Source organism: Natator depressus, chromosome 2 (assembly GCF_965152275.1).
Source record: "Natator depressus isolate rNatDep1 chromosome 2, rNatDep2.hap1, whole genome shotgun sequence".
NCBI lineage: Eukaryota > Metazoa > Chordata > Testudines > Cheloniidae > Natator > Natator depressus.
The window spans coordinates 152,972,332-152,995,257 of NC_134235.1; the positions used below are offsets into that span (position 1 = coordinate 152,972,332).

Consider the following 22,926-nt stretch of genomic DNA (forward strand, 5'->3'; position numbering starts at 1 on the left):
GAGATAACATTCAGAAAAAACATTCGAGAAGGACTCGTTTTAGAGAACTCTAGATTTGTTTAAATCTAGATTCGTTCATTAGTGACCAAAAGGTGATGGTGCCCTTTGGAGGCACTTTGACTTATGTTAAATGATCGTGATGTTCTGACATAAATGAAATGAAATGTGCTGTATGTGAAAATTTCAGCTCCGCTTTAACTAGAGAGCTGCTATTAGCATCTCCATAATTCTTTGGCAGATACTTTATGTAAGGGCAGGTCTACGCTAGAAGCGCTACATCAGTGCAGCTGCGCTGCTGTAGCGTGTCTGATGAAGACGCTCTATGCCGACGGCAGAGTGCTCTCCCTTTGGCATAATTTCTCCAACTCTGCAAGAAGCAGAACCTATGTTGGGGGAGAGCATCTGCCAACACAGCGCTAGTGTGGACAGCGCTTAGGGTGCTGTAACTTGCGTTGCTCAGGGGGCTGGCTTTTTTTTTAAGTTAGGTCGATTTAAGCAGTAATGTAGACCTGCCCTCTGACAAAGAATAATTTTTTAGTTTGTATAATCTTTTTGTACAGTTAGTGTTTCTTTCTTTGATTATTGCCTTTTCCAAGGGATTTACAGTTTGAAATTGCCGGCTAGCATTGGACCAGTTTCTTGGTTATTGATGGCTTGTTTTAGGGGATTTGAGGAAATGGCCTGTTTCACTCCCATTGGGTGTATTTTGGTTCTAGTTACCGGGAACTACATTGGTGGGATTGCTTGCTCCACTGGTGATGGATGAAAACAAGATGTTCATAGTGATTCTTTTAGATCCATCAACTGCCTTAAATATCATTGTTCATAAGGTGGTATTGATGCATCTTTAGAACTTAATAGAGGTTGGTGGTGTGGCTGTTGAGTGGTTCTGTTCCTTGCTTTGAGAGGTCAGGGTGGTATTGGGCAAACAATTACTTGTCTTTCACAAAGGTGCTCTCATTCAGGGTTGCACAAGTATTCTCTTGTTCAGTGAAGTATGAGACCATTATGGGAGTTGGTAAGAAAGGTCTGGGTTGCAGTGTTTTCAGTGTACTAACACTTACCTTTTGTTTCTATCTCTCCCAACTCCACTGGTTCATTGGAATGAGCTATTCAGAATCTTAACAGCAAGACGTGGGTGAGAGTTGGAAGGCTGAGTTTCAACACAGGCAAGACTGAAATAGTGGTTGTCGGCAGGGGGGAAGCCACCCCAGAAATTATGGCAATTATATCATGGCCCCCTATTAACAGGATTGTGTCTCGTTTGTTTCTGAAGTCTTCACCTGTGTTTCTTTTTGTAGCTCCAGTTTCTACTGAATACTCTGGGAGTAGAGGTTGCCAAGTGTCTCATCTCCTGTACTTGACAAAGAGTTTGCATCTTTTTCTTTCAGATGTGGGTTTCATCACTGTGGTTCATACTTTGTCATCTGAAGGTTGCTTGTTGCAGTGCATTCTATATTTCTTATGGGCATAGTCCCAATGGAAATTGTAGCTGGTGCAAAATGTGATGGTTCCCTTATTAAGTGTACAGAAAGCACATTACGCCAATATTCCATGATAAGCCCTGACTCGTATTTGATTTTGAGATGACGTTTGTGCTGTTGGGATTTACCTGTAAAGCCATAAATGTTCATTCTAGTTCTGTTTACAGGAGTGATCTCTAACTGCTGCTACACCAGTTATGATTATCTGAGGTACTTGACCTGAATAAATATTTCCGTGTAAGACAAGAGTCATTCAGAAACATACGCGTCAACTAAGGAAAGGGAATGGGTGAGGGAGCCTGCGATAGCTTTGTTGCCAAGGAGTGGCGCTTATTCCAAGGCCAGTAGCTTAGGAAAAGATTTTTGTCCTCCCTATACAGCTCTTCAGAAGGAGTCATGTCACATAGATCCCAGACTCCCTACCTTGTTTGCTCCTTCACTCGTGCCTTTGTTCACGGTCCCCCATTTCTGTCCCTCAAATTGTCTCTTTAATCAAAGAGGCTTGAGGCAAATCACTTAACCTCAAGTAGTCACAGCAGCTGTGACTGTGCCCCTCTGCTTCTTTAGCATTGTATTGATGGCTTTTGCCCTAGGTATCAGAGCAGGACTTTCCCAATCCCTGCCTTGAAACAGGAAATTAAGAAAAGAAAGATTTATTCTAATTTAAAGAGTTTCTTCCGAGATCAGAATCTGGTTAGGAGTTTAGGCCCAGATTTTCAAAGGTCTTTAGCCACTTAAAGATGCAGTTAGGCACTTAATGAGATTTTCAAAAGCACCTAAATGCCTAACTCCAATTATAGGCACCTAGGGGCTTTTTTAAATCCCATTAGGCTCCAATCTGCATTTAAAAATGCCTAAACACCTTTGAAAATCTGGCCGTGAGACTATAAACTCCAAAGGCTTGTTTTTCGAGAGGCGCATAGAATTCCTTGCACAAAAGTGCACGCACAGATAGGGTATGTTCATGCACAAGTGACCGAGCTGTAGCTCACGAAAGCTTATGCTCAAATAAATTAGTCTCTAAGGTGCCACAAGTACTCCTTTTCTTTTTGCAAATGCAGACTAACACGGCTGTTACTCTGAAACCAAGAAATTATGATTTGCATGAGTAGCTACCTGATTTGTGTGCAGAGACTCATTCAAATCTAGTTGTTTGTACAGCCACCCTTTAAGTATTTAAGTGTTAGTGGGAGTTACAGTCACCTTTGGGAACCAGTGCTATCAAGCTAGCTCTAATTTATCATGTCGTGATCTAATTTAATGAGGGCCAAGGGACTTCAGTGTTTGCTTTGATTCTTGCTTTGCAAAATTGTGAAACTTTCATATCCATTTCAAGTCTACAGAAGAATTTTTTTTAAATAGTTCATGGATCTCATGTAAAACTGTTAGTAATACTTTCCATTGGGTTATTGTGAGAGAATAATAATGAATAGTATTCTTTTTTTAATGTGCATGAAAAGGAATTGCACACTTAAAAGGCTTATCCAATTTATATCAGAATATGGCTTTGTTACTGATGCCTGTAGAGCAGTCCTGCAGTAAGAAGTAGCAGATTTTAAAGGGGACATGGAAAGCAAAAGAAGAAAATTTGTTTATGCCTTTTCTACTTTTTTTTTATTTTTATGTTTAAAGGATGTCTGAAAGGTAGTTTCAAAAATGCTTTTACTTTAGAAATTGTGTTCTTCTGTACCCTATTTCTCTCGAAAGACACTATAAAACTGGAATAGTAACATCCGAGATGTCATGCAATTAAACCAGATTAAGAGAAGTGATTTTTATTCAGGCTGTTCTAAAATTCCTCGTCGCATGCTTTTGTTTACATCGTTTTCATTTAAATTGGAATAAATGATTGGGAGGGGAAAAATGTCTGTCTTAAAGATTCAGTGACACAAAAACCTTCAGTTAAGGAGTGAGAGAGCTCACAATACAGATCTGTGACTACTCCATTCCCTCAGTGAGTCCACCTGGAAAATCAAGTAAAACTAGACTTTATATTCCAGCTGCTTCTGAGTTTAAAAAATGAACAAGGAAAAAGTTGTGTGTGCATAAAATAAATAAAATTTAACCTTTTGGGACTTCACTGAACATCATAAGGAAGCAAAAAAGGTGCAACCCTTTGCAAGTCACTTTTACTTCATATTCACTTAATGTCCTTGAACACTTCTTGGTGTTCTCAAAATGTCTTTGCATTGAATGCTTCTTAATGTGGCTGTCTTCACAGGATGTTATCTGGAGCTCTTTTTTATGTTCAGTTATTGAAGGAGGTATGAAGTTTTAGCAACTCTTGTGTGTTGTGTTTTTCAGGCAGATTTTAAACTGATGTGTGATAATGCAATGACGTACAACAGACCAGATACTGTGTACTACAAGCTAGCCAAGAAGATACTCCACACAGGCTTTAAGATGATGAGCAAAGTAAGAGATCTATTAAAAACAAAAAGCAGAAAAGATTGGTTAAACTGACAAGGACTATAATCAGTCATAGTGATAAACATTATTTCATCCATCTGTCATTAATTATAGCAGTGCCCACCTGTGCTGCTATATTTAAGGGCTTGTTGGCATTTCCATTATAACCCCCCTTTCTTTTAGGTCCTGATTATGCACCACTGAAATCAGTGGGAGCTTTGCCACTAACTTTAATGGGAGCAGAAACAGGGCCTAAATCTATATAACCCAACTATAAAAATTTGTTTCAGGCTGAAACTTTGGACACAAGGTTTCACTTGAGAAACAAATTTCATTTACCCTATTGATTTTAAAGGAGCTGAGCTTTTTTAAAAAGTTTTGACTGTAAAAAGATAGTGGATTTGAGGGAATTTTCCCATGTCTATTACTCTAAAATAGTTGCTAATGTGGACTAGTGTTTATAGGCTACCTTGCATGTGTGTTGCAGTTCAATTATGGTAAGTCTATATGTAAAATAGGCAGCTGTATCTACATGTGTAGGTCTTACTTGTTTCTTGATAGTTGGGCTGAGAAATTCTGGTGCCATGCTACCATGACCAAATCATGTTGCATCACCATTGGAAGTTGGACAATAGGAGCAAAATAAGGCCATGGCCATTCCCATCCCATCCCATTATCATAGCATCTTGGCTATGAGGGAAAGGTAAAGTCCCTGCCGCTCTGTCCTTTCTGATTCTAGGAACGGCTGTTAGCTTTGAAGCGCAGCATGTCGTTTATGCAGGACATGGATTTTTCTCAGCAGGCAGCTCTTTTGGGTGATGAAGACACAGCTGTTGAGGAACCTGTTCCTGAAGTCGTTCCTGTACAAGTAGAGACTACCAAGAAATCCAAAAAGCCAAGTAAAGAAGTTATTAGGTAAAGGTCTTAATGGAAATGCATACTGCTTTGTGGCAGCTGTTGTACTCTCGATCAATGCAGCAGGCCAGGCTTGGGTAAGGAGTAGGGTTTTGCAGTTTTGTGTTTTGATACTTGAAGTAATACAATGTTAACATGAAATTTGATCATGCAGTAGTTTCACAGCTTGATGATTCCAAATCTATAACAAACCACACTGCTTCTAAGGCTGAATATACCTCCCTCTGCAAACTAACCTGACGTGGCTGTTGATGCATAGATAAATATTTTCTCCTCCTCTTTTACGTGCTCTAAAATTTGAGATCTGACTTTATTTTAATGGTGGCTTAAAGCCTATGTCACTTTTTATCATCACATTTCCCAAGAGTTCTTGAAGTTGCAGAAATAGTTCCTGTGAGTAATGTCAAACCTACTGAGAAATTTTGAACTTCAAGTTTTAAAGTGAGTTTTTAAAGTTTTAAAATGACTGTTTTGACACCAACGTTATGAAATAGATGTTGCAAACAAAAGTCCAAAATTAGTAAATAGTACAGTTTTTTTGAAACTGAAGGTTTGTGTATCCCTTTAAACATGTTTTATGAGGGTTTTTTCTTTTCCCCTCTTGTTGTTTATAAGGGTCTTTTTATCAAAGGAAACAGTAAAACTAGCAGTTTTGTCAAATGATCAGAGTAAACACACTAGAAAAAATAGTAAACTTTTTTGCAAACATTTTTCAGTTAAGGTAATCTTACCTATTATGATTAGTAACTATACTAGGTTCAAAATTTCCAGTCAACTATTGCTTTTTTTCCAAGCTTATGGTGTCCCTTTAAATATAAAAAAATTTAGAATATAATCTGCCACAGCGATTTTTGGAACAGACCTGGTGATTGACAGCTCTGATAATCATCGTTAGTGTCTAATGGAAGAAACAGGAGATTAATTTAGCAGTTCTGTCTGTGTGCGTTTGAGAGAGAGACAGAGGTGTGGGGTTAAAAATAGACCTCTTCAAATGTTTGAGTGTTTGCATTGATTGGAATTATTATACAGTAGAACCTCAGAGTTCTGAGCACCTGAGCTACGAACTGATCGATCAACCACACACCTCTTTTGGAACCAGAAGTATGCAATCAGGCAGCAGCCAAGACAAAAAAAAAAAAAGCAAATTCAGTGCTGTACAGAACTGTGTTAAATGTAAATTACTAAAAAATAAAGGCAAAGTTTTAAAAAAAGATTTGACAAGGTAAGGAAACAGTTTTTGTGCTTGTTTCATTTAAATTAAGATGGTTAAAAGCAGCATTTTTCTTCTGCCTAGTAAAGTTTCAAAGCTGTATTAAGTTAATGTTCAGTTGTAGACTTTTAAAAGAACTACCATAAAGTTTTGCTCAAAGTTATGAAAATTTCATAGTTATTAACAACCTCCATTCCCAAGGTGTTTGTAACTCTGAGGTTCTACTGTAGTGGGAGAGAGTTGTACAACAGTGTAAGTGCTAGTGCTTTCATTCATAAAACTGGTTTATTTTTCATGGGCTTCTTGATGGAATTGAGGAGAATAAACGGGAAGTAGAATTCTGTTAATGGGAATACAAACTCAACATTTACATACAAAATAAGGAGGAGCACCTTCATTTAGGTTTGTACAGTGCCCGGCACAATAGGGCCCAAATACTGATTAATTCTTACGGCCCCCATTACCATAGTATCTGAGGACTTCGTAGTCTTTAATTTACTTTTTCTCAAAACACAGGCAGTCTATGGCAGAGCAGGGCATTGAGTCTCCCAGGTTCCAGGCTAATGCCTTGACTACTGGACCATCCTTCCTTTTGGTGCTCTACCAAAGTATAAACTCAGATAACTGAATTACTAGTCTCAAATTCCATCCAGGAGATCAAATTCTGAAGTGGGTTTGCACCTTCTCCTGGTCCCCTCAATGTTTATATAACTCCCTTGGGCTTAATTACTTAGATTCACACTCATTTACCAACTTACATCTTGCACAACCTGAAGGGCTTGATCGTGTACCATTAAGGTCAGCAGGAGTTCTGCAATGGGAGCAAAACCGGAACCTAAAGGTACATGTTTGTACAGCCATGACTCATGATAAAAAAGGGGAGAGGGAACCCTTTAGGTTTTTTCCAGTAGAATGTTGTGAAGTAAAATTTTTTAAAAAAATGTAAGTTACTTTGGAGTTTAAGTTCCATTTTTCAAAAGTAATTTAAGCATTTAGAATCCTAAGTGCCTGAGTCACTTTTGAAAATGTCACTGATCAAGTTTCCTGAACAGAAGTGTAGAAATTTGACACACTCAACATTGGACGGAGTCGGAGAGACCTAAGCTTTTAATGTTTTTAAACTATTAGTTAATGGGATATATTATCATCATTAGGGCTATCAAGTGATTAAAAAGAATACAATATCAAGATAACAAAAGATAACAATAATAGAATACTATTTATATGAATATTTTTGGATGTTTTCCATTTTTTCAAATATATTGATTTCCGTTACAACACAGGATACAAAGGATACTGTGCTCACTTTATATTTATTTTTTTTATTAATATTTGCACTATAAAAATAAAAAAAAATAGAATTTTTCAATTCACTCAGGACAAGTACTGAAGTGCAGTCTCTTTATCATGAAATTTGAACCTACAAATCTAGAATTATGTGCAAAAAAACCCCTGCATTCAAACATAAAACAATTTAAAACTTTAGAACCTTCAAGCCCACTCAGTCCTACTTCTGGTTCAGCTAATCGCTGAGACAAACAAGTTTGTTTACATTTGCAGGGGATAATGCTGCCCGCTTCTTGTTTACAGTGTCACCTGAAAGTGAGAACAGGCATTCGCATGGCACTGTTGTAGCTGACATTGCAAGATATTTATGTGCCAGATGCACTAAAGATTCATATGTCCCTTCTTGCTTCAGCCACCATTCCAGAGGACAAGCGTCCATGCTGATGATGGGTTCTGCTCAATAATGATCCAATGCATGTTCATTTTCATCATCTGAGTTAGATGCTACTGGCAGAAGGTTGATGGTTTGTTTTTTTTGTTTTTTTTTCGTGGTGGTTTGGCTTCTGTAGTTTCCGCATCGGAGTGTTGCTCTTTTAAGACTTCTGAAAGCTCCACACCCCGTCCCAATCAGATTTTTGAAGGCACTTCAGACTCTTAAATCTTGGGTCAAATGCTGTGGCTATCTTTAGAAATCTCACATTGGTACCTTTGTAGCATTTTGTCAAATCTGTAGTGAAAGTGTTCTTAAAACGAACAACATGTGCTGGGTCGTCGTCCGAAACTGCTATAAAAGGAAATATATGGCAGAATGTGGGTAAAGCACAGAGCAGGAGACGTATAATTCTCCCCGAAGGAGTTCAGTCACAGATTTAATTAACGCATTATTTTTTCAATGAGTGTCATCAGCATGGAAGCCTGTCCTCTGGAATGGTGGCCAAAGCATAAAGGGGAATACGAATGTTTAGCATGTCTGGCACGTAAATACCTTGCAATGCTGGCTACAAAAGTGCCATGTGAACGTCTGTTCTCACTTTCAGGTGACGTAAATAAGAAGTGGGCAGCATTATCTCCTATAAATGTAAACAAACTTGTTTCTCTTAGCTATTGGCTGAACAAGAAGTAGGACTGAGTGGACTTGTAAGGCTCTAAAGTTTTACATGGCTTTGTTTTTGAGTGCAGCAATGTAACAAAAAAATTTACATTTGTAAGTTGCACTTTCATGATAAAGAGATTGCACTACGGTACTTGCATGAGGGGAATTGAAAAATACTGTTTCTATCATTTTTACAGTTCAAACATTTGTAATAAAAATAATAAAGTGAGCACTGTACACTTTGTATTCTGTGTTGTAATTGAAATCAATATAATTAAAAATGTAGAAAAACATCCAACATGTTTAATAAATTTCATTTGGTATTTTATTGTTTAACAGTGCGATTAAAATTGCGATTAATTTTTTTGAGTTAATCGCGTGAGTTAACTGCAATTAATGGACAGCCCTAATTATCATCAGACAATCGAGGATATTTTGCTCAATATTGTATGAACCTGTGAACTTTTGCATTTTTCTATAAATGGGACTTCTGGAATATTTGCCTTTTATACATCCCATCTGAATTTGGGCCACTAGGTTTAAGGGATTCTCTACTGATGTAACTTGCATGCTGAGTGATTGGAAGGATCACAGAAGGGAGAAAAGATTGGTGTAAGTAGGATGACATGAATATTGGTGTAAGGAAATCTAACTGTGGATTTGATTTAAATCATGATTTAAATCTCTAGTCAGTAAGACTCTATTTAATCATGAATTTCTTCATAAAAGTACATTCTTGTTATAACCTTAATACATATTCTTCACAACTCAGATGTAGGTTTCATTTTTAGAAGGAACACACTATACATTTTTAAAGTGATTTATTTTGAAAACTTTTCAGATTAGTTTTACAGCTATATCAGAAAATGAATGATTGTTTGGTTATTTCATTTACCAAAGGTAATTGACCTAAAACAACAACATTATGTATTCTTGATTTTTTTTCTTCAATCGCAAACATAATATTTTAACAAAACAAGCATCTGAATTTTTGAATTTAGTTAAACATTCAAGTTTTTTTTTAAAATCAGGTTTTTGTTAAAAATCTTTTAAACTAAAATATTTAAATGAAATATATTTTTAAAAAAAACAAATCGACTGTGTCAGCCAGGTTAACATGAGAAATTTAAAATACTGGCTTCTGCAGCTAACTCAGTCGTCTTCACCTTCATTTTCCTGTTTGTTAATAATTTGGAAAAGAAAAACAAGCTTTCCTAGGTCCCAAACAGTTTCTCAATTTGGAATGAATTAGTCCAAAGGAAGAAATTACTCTTTCTACACCGGCAAAAGAAGCTACTTCTGTTAAAAGTGAGATCATCACTTGAACAGTCTCTGAATCCAAGTGTTTAAGTGACTTCCACCAGTTCACTGGTGTGACTTTCTTTAAAACATCATCAGGCAACATATATTTCTTGAATGGTTCACCCTTAGCTCTGAAGTTTATTGTAGTTGGCATTATGGAGGGATGATTGCTGGATGTCCATGTCATAGCCAACTCCTCTTCAGCAGTTAAGGTTTGGCCCTGGTATCAAGTATTGAGAATATTTGTAAGAAAATGAGCTGGAGATAGTGCTTGTCCCATTCATTTTTGTAATGCTTGTAATTTATCTCTGTCATTGCATATTTCTAGTTTTAAGACCTCACTCAGTTCCTTCCAAATTTCAACAGCGTCGGCAATAAAACAGCAATTTCCCTGCATTTTGTTCAAAGCTACAGAAATAGGCTTTAGGGTACTCAGCATGTGTTCGACGTTTCTCTTAAGCCCAGTGTTGAGAACTTTGGCTGTGACAGTGCCATCTATTTTTTCTCCGGTTTGTTTACAAACTGTCATCAGATTAGGCCATTTCTCGCTATAGTGCTCAAAACAGTCCACTGCTGAGTTCCATCGCACGTCTTGTGGGAGAGTTAGCTTGGTTCCTCCCGCTTTTTTCAGAGCAGCTGCTGCAAAGTGGTTGTTACGGAAGTATTTTGCAATTTCAACAACATTAGCCTTTCTTTCCGGAACACTGAAGTCTTTGGCTAGGTGGTGCACCAAATGAGCACTGCAACCATATGTTATTAGCTTAGGACTCTTTACTCTCTCCTAAATTTCTTCACATCTTAGACACATTTGCAGCATTTTCTGTGACCAAGCTGCGTAATAGACATTTGACATTTTTTTCCACAGTTTGTTAGAGCTTTTACTGCTGCTACTTGTAAGTATTCTGCTGTGTGTGCATTTCCTGATGTATCAATTGTTTCTGTGAGGAAGACATTTCCTTCTTCTGTTGTCTTCCTTACAGAAACAACTGATACATCAGGAAATGCACACACAGCACAAGCACTTACAACAGGATCATTGTGGACATTGCTCCACCCATCAAGACTCATGTTAACAACTTTACCCTCTAAACCTTTTGCACACTGCTCAGTTTCTCTTTCATACACTTTATCCAGCAATTTGCCTGCGACATCTGCTCTGTTGGGTGAACTGTATCCTGGTCTTAATGACTGAACCATGTTAATGAAGTATGGGTTCTCAATCATATGGAAAGGAGAGTAAGTTGCATAAACAAACTGGGCAATTTTTTCATCAATGACCTCTTTTTGTAATTTGCTGGTTCTTATCACAAACTTACCTTTTAGTGGTTTCTGGATGATGGAGATTTTTTTTTTTATTATTTTATTTATTTATTTATTTATTTTTGCTACAGGTGATAGACTGTGGCTATGTGGCATACAGGATGTGACTGAAACACTATCATTGGCAGATAACTCTGAAACTGTAGAAAATGATGATGATCTTGAAGGTGGATAGTTTTCAGAATCCTGTATGTTGAGGATGGATTCTCCGAAACAAAATAAGTCAATGCAGTTATTTAATTATTATTACCACACTACTCCATTTAGTATTACTCATTGCATTCACTGACACTCAGTACTGCTTCAAAGGTGAAATTATAAAAGGAAGATCTGCCTATTTCAGCTATTTATTTTTTATCACAACTGCATCTAAAATGATAGTACTATAGAGTAACAACTATATTTTTTGCTCAAACATGAGAATTCAAGAATAGTCCAGAAGGAAGACAGGCAGTCCTTCAGAAAAAAGTGTGAAATAAAAAAATTTACCAACCTGAAGATCCTGCATGTTCAGACATGTTCTTTTCATCATCTTCAACACAGCTTTCTCTCGAAGGAGCGCTTCTCATGATGTTGTTTCATTTGGGTAAACAGGCCTTGCATTTCTTTGTTGCTCTCTTTTCACTTTGCACACATGCCTGGCTTGCCCACAGGTAGAGGAACTTCATTAAAGTATTCCCAAACTGGGTCTCTTACAGCTGGCTGCCATTATAGGTTTTCCATTCTAGTGACAGGATGGTATGGTAGATCTCAAATCAATGAATGCTACACTCAGAAAGACTTCTGGAATATGCTGCTGAAACAAGTTTCATTTTTGTTTCAACTGCCTGTCCCTTCCTTCTCACATTTATCTCCAGACTTCTTCTCCTTATCCAGATCTGTTCTGTCCCCAACAATCTTCTATTCATTGAACTTTTTGAAACTTTGGACTTCTAGAGAGAGGTAAGGGATTGACTCTGTGTATCCAAATTTACATAGGGACAATAGGGTTGAGGTCTGTTATTTCTCACCTCTACTTATTTATTTGTTTGTTTATTTATAAACAAACAAACATTTTTGCTGTTAACAAGTATGTTCTCTCTGGAGACACAAATCCACAATTTGAAAACTGCAAAACTAAGCATCTCTGGTATCTTCTAGACTGAGCACTGAGTCCCATTGGGTAGATAAAAAGATTAACCTAAATAATCTACACAGGAGCCCCTGGTACCTCATAAGGTTTTTTCCTCAAAAAGCATTTTATCAAAAAAATCCAATTTAAATTTAAAAAATTCAATTTTATTGATTTATTTGTTTTAAAAAATCATTTATTTTTATCCACCCTGAAATCTAATTTACATAGCACCTGAGAAGTGGCTCATGGTGCCTAGTGACCTTATAATTCATAAGCCTCTTAGACCGAAAATTATTCTTTTAAAATGTATATAATACAGAGATGATGCATTCTGTCTGTTCTTCCACAACATTCCCTTTCTATACTTTTTTGCATTTATGTATGAAGTAGCTCAAACTGTGTGTCCTGTTCCATTAATGTATGGTTTGTGATTCCATTTGTATTTAGCTGCTTGTAGCTATTTTAGTTAAAAGGGTTCAACTGAAAAGTAAAGTTTAAAATTCACACTTGCCATCAGAAACAAGAATGTGTGATGGATGTTGATTAATATGAAACATTAGATGTTTCACTTGTTCGTAGTAATATAGAAATGACTAAAATCGTGAAGGAAGTTGGTTTTTTGTCTACTCAGTTGTCGTTTCAGTACTTCAGAGTTATGGTAGGACTTTTATCACATGCGAGACTTAAACATATAGACAAATTGACGCTACGAAGAAGAGTGGATTTTTAAAATGTTGGTACTACTTAGCTAGCAGTCACAAAACTCAATTTGCTATTGTTTTGAAAATGGGTTTGGTTCCATTTTTATTTGAACAACTTGTACTTTGTTTTAGTTGCATATTTGAACCTGAAGGAAATGCATGCAGTCTAACAGACAGCACTGCTGAAGAACATGTCCTGGCCTTGGTGGAGCATGCAGCAGATGAAGCTCGAGACCGGATCAACAGATATCTACCAAACAGCAAGGTCTACAACATGGTCAAGTCTACCATTTTATATAGTGTCTGACTTGTAAATATTTGTCACATCACAGGAAATAAGTTCTATGGATATTACTTATATTTCCAGAGTGTCATGAAGTCTATGGCGGGTCAAATTCATCTTTTTATGGAAGGCCAGCAAAAGGACTGTATTACTTAAGTCCCATTTAAGCCATTTAATTAGGGGTTCAGTGTCTCTTAAGACTAAACTCGATAAGTTTCTGGAGGAGATGTATGATGGGATAATATGATTTTGGCAATTAATTGATCTTTAAATATTCATGGTAAATAGGCCCAATGGCCTGTTAGATGGGGTGGGATCTGAGTTACTACAGAGAATTCTTTCCTGGGTATTTGGCTGGTGAATCTTGTCCATATGTTCAGGGTTCAGCTGATCGCCATATTTGGGGTCAGGAAGGAATTTTCCTCCAGGGCAGATTGGAAGAGGCCCTGGAGGTTTTTCGCCTTCCTCTGTAGCATGGGGCACGGTCACTTGCTGGAGGATTCTCTGCTCCTTGAAGTCTTTAAACCATGATTTGAGGACTTCAATAGCTCAGACATAGGTGAGAGGTTTATCGCAGGAGTGGGTGGGTGAGATTCTGTGGCCTGCATTGTGCAGGAGGTCAGACTAGATGATCATAATGGTCCCTTCTGACTTTAATATCTATGACTCTTAAGTGGCATGTAGGTCTCATGTCAGAGCTCTGCGGAATTTCACCACGAGAAAATAGTCAGGTAGTTAGGTTAGCTGCCTTGGAGTCCTTGCCCTTAGAGATGACTGTGACAGAGTGGCAGGATTCTCTTCTTGTTTACCACGTTAACAGGTAGCTGGTGGTAAATTTGCATATGTATGTATTTGAGGGTTATTAGGAATTCTTTTCCCTCTTTGGAGTTCATCTTTACATTTTCCTGACTTCGTACTTTAGGTAGAGATCCCAGTGCGCCGCCCCCCAACTCTTTTTGGTTCTCTAGTTGCTGACTACTGCTCACCACACAACACATTCTTGAGTGATGCTACATAAAGAAGACAGATACCCTGCCATCTGCACCTGGGTGTTGGTGAGCCTGGGGCACTAACAGCAGGCTAAACTGTCTTGAACATGGCTCCAGAGAAGGTTCAGTTATAACATAGATGTGGATACATGGGTACGCTTACAGGCTGCATAGTTGTCAACTACATCATTTAGGGGGTCTCCTTTATTAGCTGCCACTAAGCCCAGCATAAATGGTGAGCCCAGCTTTGTGACCTTGACAAGTTTCCACAGCCATCGATGGTGGAGTAGGTGTGACAAGCTGTTTTTGGGGGGGGGGGGGGCTGTACTATTCAAGGTTGTGCTGTGAGTTGTGTGGGTGCTGTAGGAAATAGCAACTTGGGGAAATTTTGAAGTCTGCGGGACTCTCTGCTTATAGCAGAGTCCTGAGTAGCTCCAGTCCTCCATTGAGGCAGACATTGAGGTTTACAGAAACTGTTTAATTTTATCATGTGCAGACTTAACATTGTAATAAAGCTTCATTTTCATTTTCCGTTCCACACCCCCATCTCTCGTGTCGGAGGATGGCAGGAGTTCCTAGAGACTGCTTTAGCTGAAAAGGCCCAGGATGCATGTGCATTCCCCATCCCCTGTCCCAGTCCGTCTTGCTCCTCTGCATTTGGTGGTCATTGCAAGGGAAAGGTTTGCTGGAGAGCTTGGATGGCGGGGATCAGGGCATAATTGGCAACTTTAACTGCTTACTTTCCTGCATCTTACCTCCCTGACTGTTAAGAGGAATTGCAGTAAGCACAGTTGATTCAGCAAGGGGGGGGGAAAGGAGAGAAGCTTTAGTTTCCTACTGGACCTTCTGCTTCATTGTGTCACTACAAGGGCATACTGGGAATTGAGGCTCTTTTGGAAGCTTCCAAACAGACCTTTGAAAGCCACATGCAGCAGCAGTCCTGTGTGAAACAGCCAGTTGCCAAACTCTGAAGAGGGCTAGTTGATGCAGAATGTAACCAGCTCACAAGAAGAGAGGATGAGCTTGTGGAGAAGGAGTAAATTGCTCCATATGTGCAGCTTTTAAGGCCCAGGCTTTAATGCAGGCTAGTACAGACCCGGTGGCTGCAGCCAGTGATGGCCCGCCCTCAAACCCTCTCTTGGTGTTGGTTGCTGCTCTTTTGTGATCTGGAGGTATTGCATTCTTGTGCATTCCCCCTTCCAGATGTGCATCACCCATTTTATTGTGTGTAATATGGAGTTTAATAAACTATTTAGAAGTAATTTTCTCTTTGGCACTTCTTAAGAGAAGTGTCAAGTGCTTTAAGAAAGAAAATCATGAACTAGAAAGAGAGGGATATTTAATGTGAGATTTAAAGTAATAGCAGCAGGTAAGTTCCAAGTAGAAGAATGAAAGAGCACCCATTCCTCAGATATTGGGAAGAGGCAGCTTTTTGGCCTTTTGGCTCAGATCGAGCGTAGTACTTTAATTTCTGCTTTACTCTGTTATCAGAATGTGGTGGTGTCTCTGCAAATCCTATTTCAGTCCTCTTCCTGATCATAGCTTGTCTTTAGACAGTCAGACATGTGCGATCAAGTAGTCCTGATCCTCTGATTAGAGTTTTTTTTCCTAAGGGCTTGATATAGCACCCATTGAAGTAATTGAAAGTTTGCTGTTTCCTTTAACCGAAGGAGAACTTAAGTCCTAAATTTACAGGGCGGGTAGACTTAGAGACACAAAGATGAATTAGTTCATCTGATTCCTGTGATTCTGTAGAGGTTGGGTGAAGTGAGTGGCAAGGGAGCAGGAAGATGTAATGTCCCAGATACAGGATGAAGCAAGTGTTGGAAAGATGTGAAAACAAGCAGTTCACACTGGGTTGGAAATGGATGTGATGGAGGATGGGCACGATGGTCGCTTTTACTGGAACAAAGAGCAGTCTAGCCTTGGCAGCATGGACATGACAGCATGGGGTGAAATCTTGGCTCCTGTGGAGTCATTAGTGAAACTCCCATTGTCTGCAGTGGGGCCAGGATTTCACTCTTACACTTCATGAGCTTTCTAAATCCCTGCTCTTTGAAGGAGGGAGTTACATTCTCTTGCTGACAGTTAAAAATCCTTATTGTTAGAAAATGGAACGAATGAAACTGAGGTCCAGAATTAATATGGGATTTCCTGCATGGGGAGCAAGTTTTAGGTCTGAGTTAAGAATAAGAAGTCAGATAAGGGACAAAGGATCATTTGTTCCAAAGGAAGTCTTCAATCTTGGAAGCATTCATTAGAAGGAAATTACTATACAGCCAGGACTCTACATTCCTTTTGACTGAAAAAGGACTATAGAAGTGCAGTATAAGAGAAGTCAAGGTCAGCTAGGAAATTTTTTCAAAGAAGCCTGTGTAAACTAAAATCTTGGTGTTTTAAATTTGGATTCTTCTGAGCTATAACCGTGACTATAAGGGCCACTCCTTTATCCATATGCTTCTATTTACAGATGGGTTATCTGAAAAAGAATGGAGATGGATCTTTATTATTCAGTGTGGTTAATTCATCAGATCCGGAAGCAGAAGGTAAGTGTTTTGTTCTTTTAACGGTGTATTTCTAATAACTATGGTGTAACAGGGTAGCTGGCCTCTCAAATGAAACAGGGTCCAGCTCTTTCCTGTTTCAGTCCAGGTGCACCCTAGTTTGGTGCAATGAGAAGGGCAGAGCTGCCTTTGAGCGTTATAAATGAGATACAGCCCAAAGGTTGGGGAGAGTTCAGAATCCAGGGTCCAGAAATGGGGAGAGAGCTCAGAAGAGCAGAGCTGGATTGAGAGCTTCAGGAAAGGGAAGCTCCAGAAGGAGGGAGCTGTGAGAGTTTGCTAGTGAGCAGTGGAGCCAGATCAGGCTACTGGTGAAAGCAGGAGGCAGGAAGGCATTCGGGGAGTCATCTGCTAACTTTCCCTAGACAGAGAGCTGAGGCCAGAGAGGGCTGAAGGCTGAGAGCAACAGAGGGAGATGCCTCCTGCCTCTGTGAGCTGGAGAGATGAAGCCAGAGAGGGGTGACAGCTGGGGAATGATGGAGGGGTGAGCTCACTGATGTCTCCAGGCAAGAGCTGGAACCATACGTGGGAAGGAAGCAGGGTGGAGAAGTACCACAGCTAGAGGGGCTGAGATGAGGCACGGTGAGAGATGCTGGAATTATTCCTGACTGATGAGCCGTGGTGAGTGACACTGGAGTGTACCTGAGGGGTGAGGTGTGGTGAGAGAGGCTAAAGCTTTACTTGGTGTGTTGATGGACTGTTGGGACTTCAGAGTGAATCTACTGTTTGGACTGTGCTGGGGAAATCTGGATTTTAGTTTTGGGACTTAGTCCTGGTCTGCACTTAAAAGTTGAATGGCATAGCTACGTTGGTTAGTCTGTGACTTAGTTCATCTTTCCTCATTGTAATTATTACAAAAAATTCTACATTTTACAGTTGCTTACAGTAGTTTGATGGGTTATAAAATCTAATATTGACCATACGTTATTGTACATCTTTGTGACACTGTAAAGGAGAATGCCATTGTCCGGCAGTGCTGGAATGACAGAAGACACTGAATGTGGTTTAATTAGGCTGTAGCTTTATTCCTAAGTATCTGGGAGTACCCAGCAGATAGAATTGTACAGTGCAGGTAATTCCATAATCATTTACATATACCCAGGAGGTTGCTGGCAGGCCCTCCTCCTCCTCCTCTTCCCCCCCCCCCCCCTTACTGATCCTGGTCCCCAGCCAAGCCACTGCTGGGACCTTGTCCCTACACTCCAAATGAGGATTAAGTATAAGGTAGGGGGTTTCCCTGCCATACCAATCATAGGAGTCCTGAACTCCCCCCACCACCTTTTCTGTTCTTTTAAAGAATACCTCCTTTAAATCCTTTCCCACTCCATGCTATCTGATCACCATATCCATACCCTATGGAGTACCTGCATTGGACTCCTGCCCCAAGCTTACATAATAAGTTGCGTCGTCATCGCCTAACGTTTTGATTTTTGCCCACTAAACCCCCAGCCTGCGGTGAGGAAGGTTAAAAAAAACCCACCTCACCTTGGCCAATCTGGTGGTGAGGGAAAAATTCCTGCCCAGCCCTCTTCCACCCCCTCTTTGAAAAAGGATCAACTAGCAATTGCCCACAGTGGATTATGATAACTACTTCTGAGGGCAGGAGGATGGGTGCTGCTCAGCCTGGTCCAAGTAAAAAAGAGGACTTTTACTGCACAGATGTGGGCATAAATATCCACCCGCCAAGTGACTGGAATAGATGGGGAGGATGGGTTAGGGTACCCATGCTGATGTGGTATGGAGCTGTTGTAGCTGGTAACTCTGGTAAATCTCTAGTCCTTAAAGGGGCAGCACGTCTCTGACGAGTCAGACAAATGTCCCAATCTCTTAATCTGAAGTGAGGTCATTGTAAGTATAATAATGTGTTTTTTCATGAAGTATGGAAACAGTGCACATTTATTAAAATAGTCCGCACAAGAGATGTTGAAGTAGTTTTTATGCAACTTTAGCATAAAGTAAAGTCCCCATAATCACAGTTACAATTTGTACATTAATTTAGGATTCTTCTTTTTTCATTGTAGCCTTGTTCTCTATAAACATATTACTGTTTACATGATTCATTCTACAGGTTCTATTTTTTTTGGACGCATGCAAAAGTTGAAGCATGATGTAATACCTTGCTGTTACAGCTCTTGTGGCAAGAGGAAGTGTTAAAATGATACTGTGCACTTAAAAAAACCCAATAAAACAAAACAAACTTCTGGTTAAAAGATTAAAATTTAGCTATAGTGAATTGAATGTATTTGAAAATTAGAACAAGAACTTGGATTGTCGTGGCTGTACTTCATGCATATCATTTAATATTATGTTTTACTTTTATTTAGCTTTGTGGCATCTTCCATCATTGTGACAAGTATCCAAATACTCAATAAGATTATTTAATCTTAATTCCATAAGTAGGAACATACGAAATTTATACGAAGATATTTTGAAAAGATCGTTAAATGTATAATATGAATTTTTTTATTTAATCAAATTATTATAGAGGAAGAAACTCACCCAGTGGATCTGAGTTCTTTGTCAAGCAAATTATTACCTGGCTTCACTACACTGGGCTTTAAAGATGAACGACGAAACAAAGGTAAATGTGTAGAAAGAAAATAGCTTAACTTTAGAGTAAGTGCTTGATCAAACTATAGAAAGCAAATTCCCGATTATTTCTGTCTCCAAATGTCTGGTACGGTTAGCTATTTTTAGAAATTATAGTATTTGCATTTGCAACTGAATACAAATGTTAATTATCAAAACAAAAAGCAAACTTAATGAAAATGCTATGTTGATTTCATTATTGTTCAGTTGACTGTAACCTCTGCAATAGAAATTTGTTTCTAAAGCTGCATACATTTGGATGCTTTCTTGGAGTTAAAAAATTTTTTCTTCTTCAAGTAGTGTCCCTATGGGTGGTCCACTGTAGGTGTTTGTATCCCTGCACTGCTGATCAGGTAACTTTGGTAGCACAGGGTATATCCCTGCAATCATGTCATACCCGTTCACTATCAAGTGAGGGATCAGATAGTGAGCCAGATGCAGTTTAACAGTACTCCTCTCAAGCTCCATATGGGACCCACGATCAACAGTGTCCGGGAATGTACCAGCAGATGGCACCACCACTATCTTGGTATGGCCACCCCTGGGCACCTCCACAGGCCATATGCCACCACAATGGCCATACTGGGACCCCTGGGTGGCACAATAGCCTGCCTTGCAAGCATCAAGCATCACCTGACAACCCCCCAGGCACGCCCCCTCATCTGCAGCATCAAGGGCCTTAGCGCCTTGAGAAACTGAGGAGCAAGAAGAGGACACAGAGGATGAGAACACTTGAAGCCATATCTTCCTCTTCCCCGGACGAAGAGGTCATGCTTTCACCACCATCCATGGCAGACTATTTCTGCCTGTTTCAGGAGCTGGTGAAAAGTGTAGTGGATACCCTCCACATACCATTTGAGAAGGTCAGGTCAAAGACATGCATCACCAGCTCATCAACATACTCCACTCTTAGCCCTACTTGAAAATTGCCCTCCCAATCAACGAAGCGATCTTAGACCCGGCTAAAACGATGTGGCAAACCCCAGCATCTGTAGCCCCAGCGTACAAAAGGGCAGACAAGAAATATTATGTCCCCACAAAGGAATCAGAGTTACTTTTTCTCCTACCCGCCATCCAGTTCCATCGTGGTAGATGCTCTAAACTGTCATGGCTGACAACATCATTCCAGGACAACACCCTATGACAGGAGTGGCCAACCTGAGCCTGAGAAGGAGCCAGAATTTACCAATGTACATTGCCAGAAAGCCACAGTATTCAGTATACAGCAGCCCCCCATCAGCCTGCCGATCAGCGCCTCCCTCTCCCTCCCTGCACCTCCCGATCAGCTGTTTCGTGGCGTGCAGGAGGCTCTGGGAGGGGAGGCGGAGGAGCGAGGGCACAGCAGGCTCAGGGGAGGGGCCGGGAAGGGGAGGAGTGGGGGCAGGGCCTATGGCAGAGCCAGGGGTTGAGCAGTGAGCTCCCCCTGGCATATTGGAAAGTTGGTGCCTGTAGCTCCAGCCCCGGAGTAGTGCCTGTACAAGGAGCCACATATTGACTTCTGAAGAGCCGCATGTGGCTCCGGAGCCACAGGTTGGCCATTCCTGCCCTATGACAGAGACTGGAAGCACCTTGATCTCTTTGATAGGAAGGCGTATTCCTCATTTATCTTACAATTTCATATTGCCAGTTACCAGACACTCAGGACAAAATATGACTACATGGATTACAATAAATTACATGACTTTATTGACAAGTTGCTGGAGAGTTCTCAGGAATCCTTTTAAGGCCATCATTCAGGAGGGAAAACTGGTGACAAAAACATTGTTGCAGTCGGCCCTTGATACCACCAGCACAGCTGCCAGATCCATCTCCATGGCTGGGGTGAGGAGACTGGTGTCATGGCTCAACCTGTCGGGATTCCCAAAGGAGGTGCAGACGACAGTGGAGGACATCCCTTTTGAGGGTGTGAAACTCTCCTCTGAGAAGACTGACTCCTTTCTTCACATCTTGAAGGATTCCAGGGCCACCCTCAGGTCACTGGGAATCTACACACCAGGGCAAAAGAGATGTTTTAGCCCCCAATCCCAACAGAGGCCCTATTTGTCTCAATTCCCATCACAGCGCCACTATGAGCACCAGAGGAAAGAGAGAATTTACTAAATGTCAACCTTCTCGTTCTCAATCTTCATCCAACCCCCTGCCCCTAAACACCACTTTTGACAGGCAAGTTGTGGTGCTGCAACACCACTCCACACTACTGTCTGTGACCATGAACCCATTTGGCAGCGTTCCGTAGTGCCTTGGAGCACACAATATTGGACAGATGGATCCTAGAGATTATCCTATCTGGATACTCCATCCACTTCACCTTTCTACCCCCTCCACAATACTCTTCCCTGTCCCTCTTCCGGGACCCTTCTCACGAGAGTCTACTATGTTATGAAATAGATGGACTCCTGCAGTTAGGAGCTATATAACCATTACCTCAATATCTACGAGGCAAGGGATTCTTCTCTTGTTACTTACTAATACTCAAAAGGAAGGGAGGTTGGAGGCTTATTCTGGCCCCCAGAGCTCTTAACAAGTTTGTCAAGGCTCAGAAATTCAAGATTGTCACTTTACTGGCAATCATTCCATCATTGGAACAGAATGGCCCTCGACCTACAGGACACCTACTTTTCATATTTCAATGCTACCAGGTCTCAGATGATTTTTCAGATTTACTCTGGGACATGACCATTAGAGAGTCCTCCCCTTTGGACTTTCATTAACCCCAAAAGTATTTTCCAGAGTTCTCTCTGTGGTAACTGCTTATCTACACTCACAAGAGATAATGATCTACCTGGACAATTGTCTCCTCGGAGCCCGGTCGCTCTAGGAGGCTGAGCGACCCACTGATGCCACAATACACTTGTTGACAGAACTAGGCATTCAGATCAACACCCAAAAGTCAACCCTCAAGGCCAACCTAGACATACTACAGGCCAAAGCCTTCCTACCTCAAGACAGGTTCCTATCCCTGGTCTTACTCATAGCTAAATGCAGTCTTCAAATACCATCCAGACTCTTGCCTCCAAGTCCTGTGGCATATGGCAGCGAGCACAGCTGAGATACCACACACCAGACTCCACATGCGATGCCCACAACTATGGTTCAGTTTGTTTTACAGACCGAAAAGGGACAGTCTGGACAAACCCCTGTCATTACCTACCAGGATCAAAAACTTCCTGGACTAGTGGAAGAACCCAGCCAATGCTTGCAAAGGGGATTCCCTTCTTGCAGGCATCCCCATCGTTGCTGCTTACTCCTGATGCATCGATCATAGAATGGGGCACACATTTAAACAGCCTCATGACGCAAGGCAGATGATCACCTGCTGAGAGAGATCCCTACACATCCACCTCCTCGAGTTGAGTGGTCTGGAATGCCAGTGCCCATTTCCTTCCGCAGATAGCAGGATCACATATGAAAATCCTAACAGACAACATAACCTATATGTACTATATCAACTGCCAGGGAGGGACCAAGTCGTCCTCTCTGTGCACAGAAGCAGTGAAGCTATGGAACTGCTGCATCTCTCATAACGTCACCTTGTCTGCCGCTTACCTCCTGAGTATGCAGAACTGGATACAGGACAAGCTCAGCTGCAAATTCCCACACAACCATGAGTGGGAGATGCACCTGTCAGTACTTCACGACTTGTTCATATGGTGGGGAATACCATCCACA

General features: G+C 40.4%; 1 protein-coding gene across 6 annotated transcripts in view; it reads left to right on the forward strand.

Moving 5' to 3' along the window:
- Positions 1–22,926, forward strand: part of BRD9 (bromodomain containing 9) — a 57,185-nt gene that overhangs the window by 13,498 nt on the left and 20,761 nt on the right. Inside the window, exons 6-10 of one of the 6 annotated variants that reach the window (XM_074945148.1) lie at positions 3,789–3,899; positions 4,633–4,808; positions 12,968–13,112; positions 16,578–16,653; positions 19,154–19,249. In XM_074945148.1, coding sequence (XP_074801249.1) covers positions 3,789–3,899; positions 4,633–4,808; positions 12,968–13,112; positions 16,578–16,653; positions 19,154–19,249 — 604 coding nt within the window. The remainder of the gene's footprint in view (positions 1–3,788; positions 3,900–4,632; positions 4,809–12,967; positions 13,113–16,577; positions 16,654–19,153; positions 19,250–22,926) is intronic. The other 5 variants (XM_074945149.1, XM_074945151.1, XM_074945153.1 and 2 more) reach the window with 5 other exon arrangements.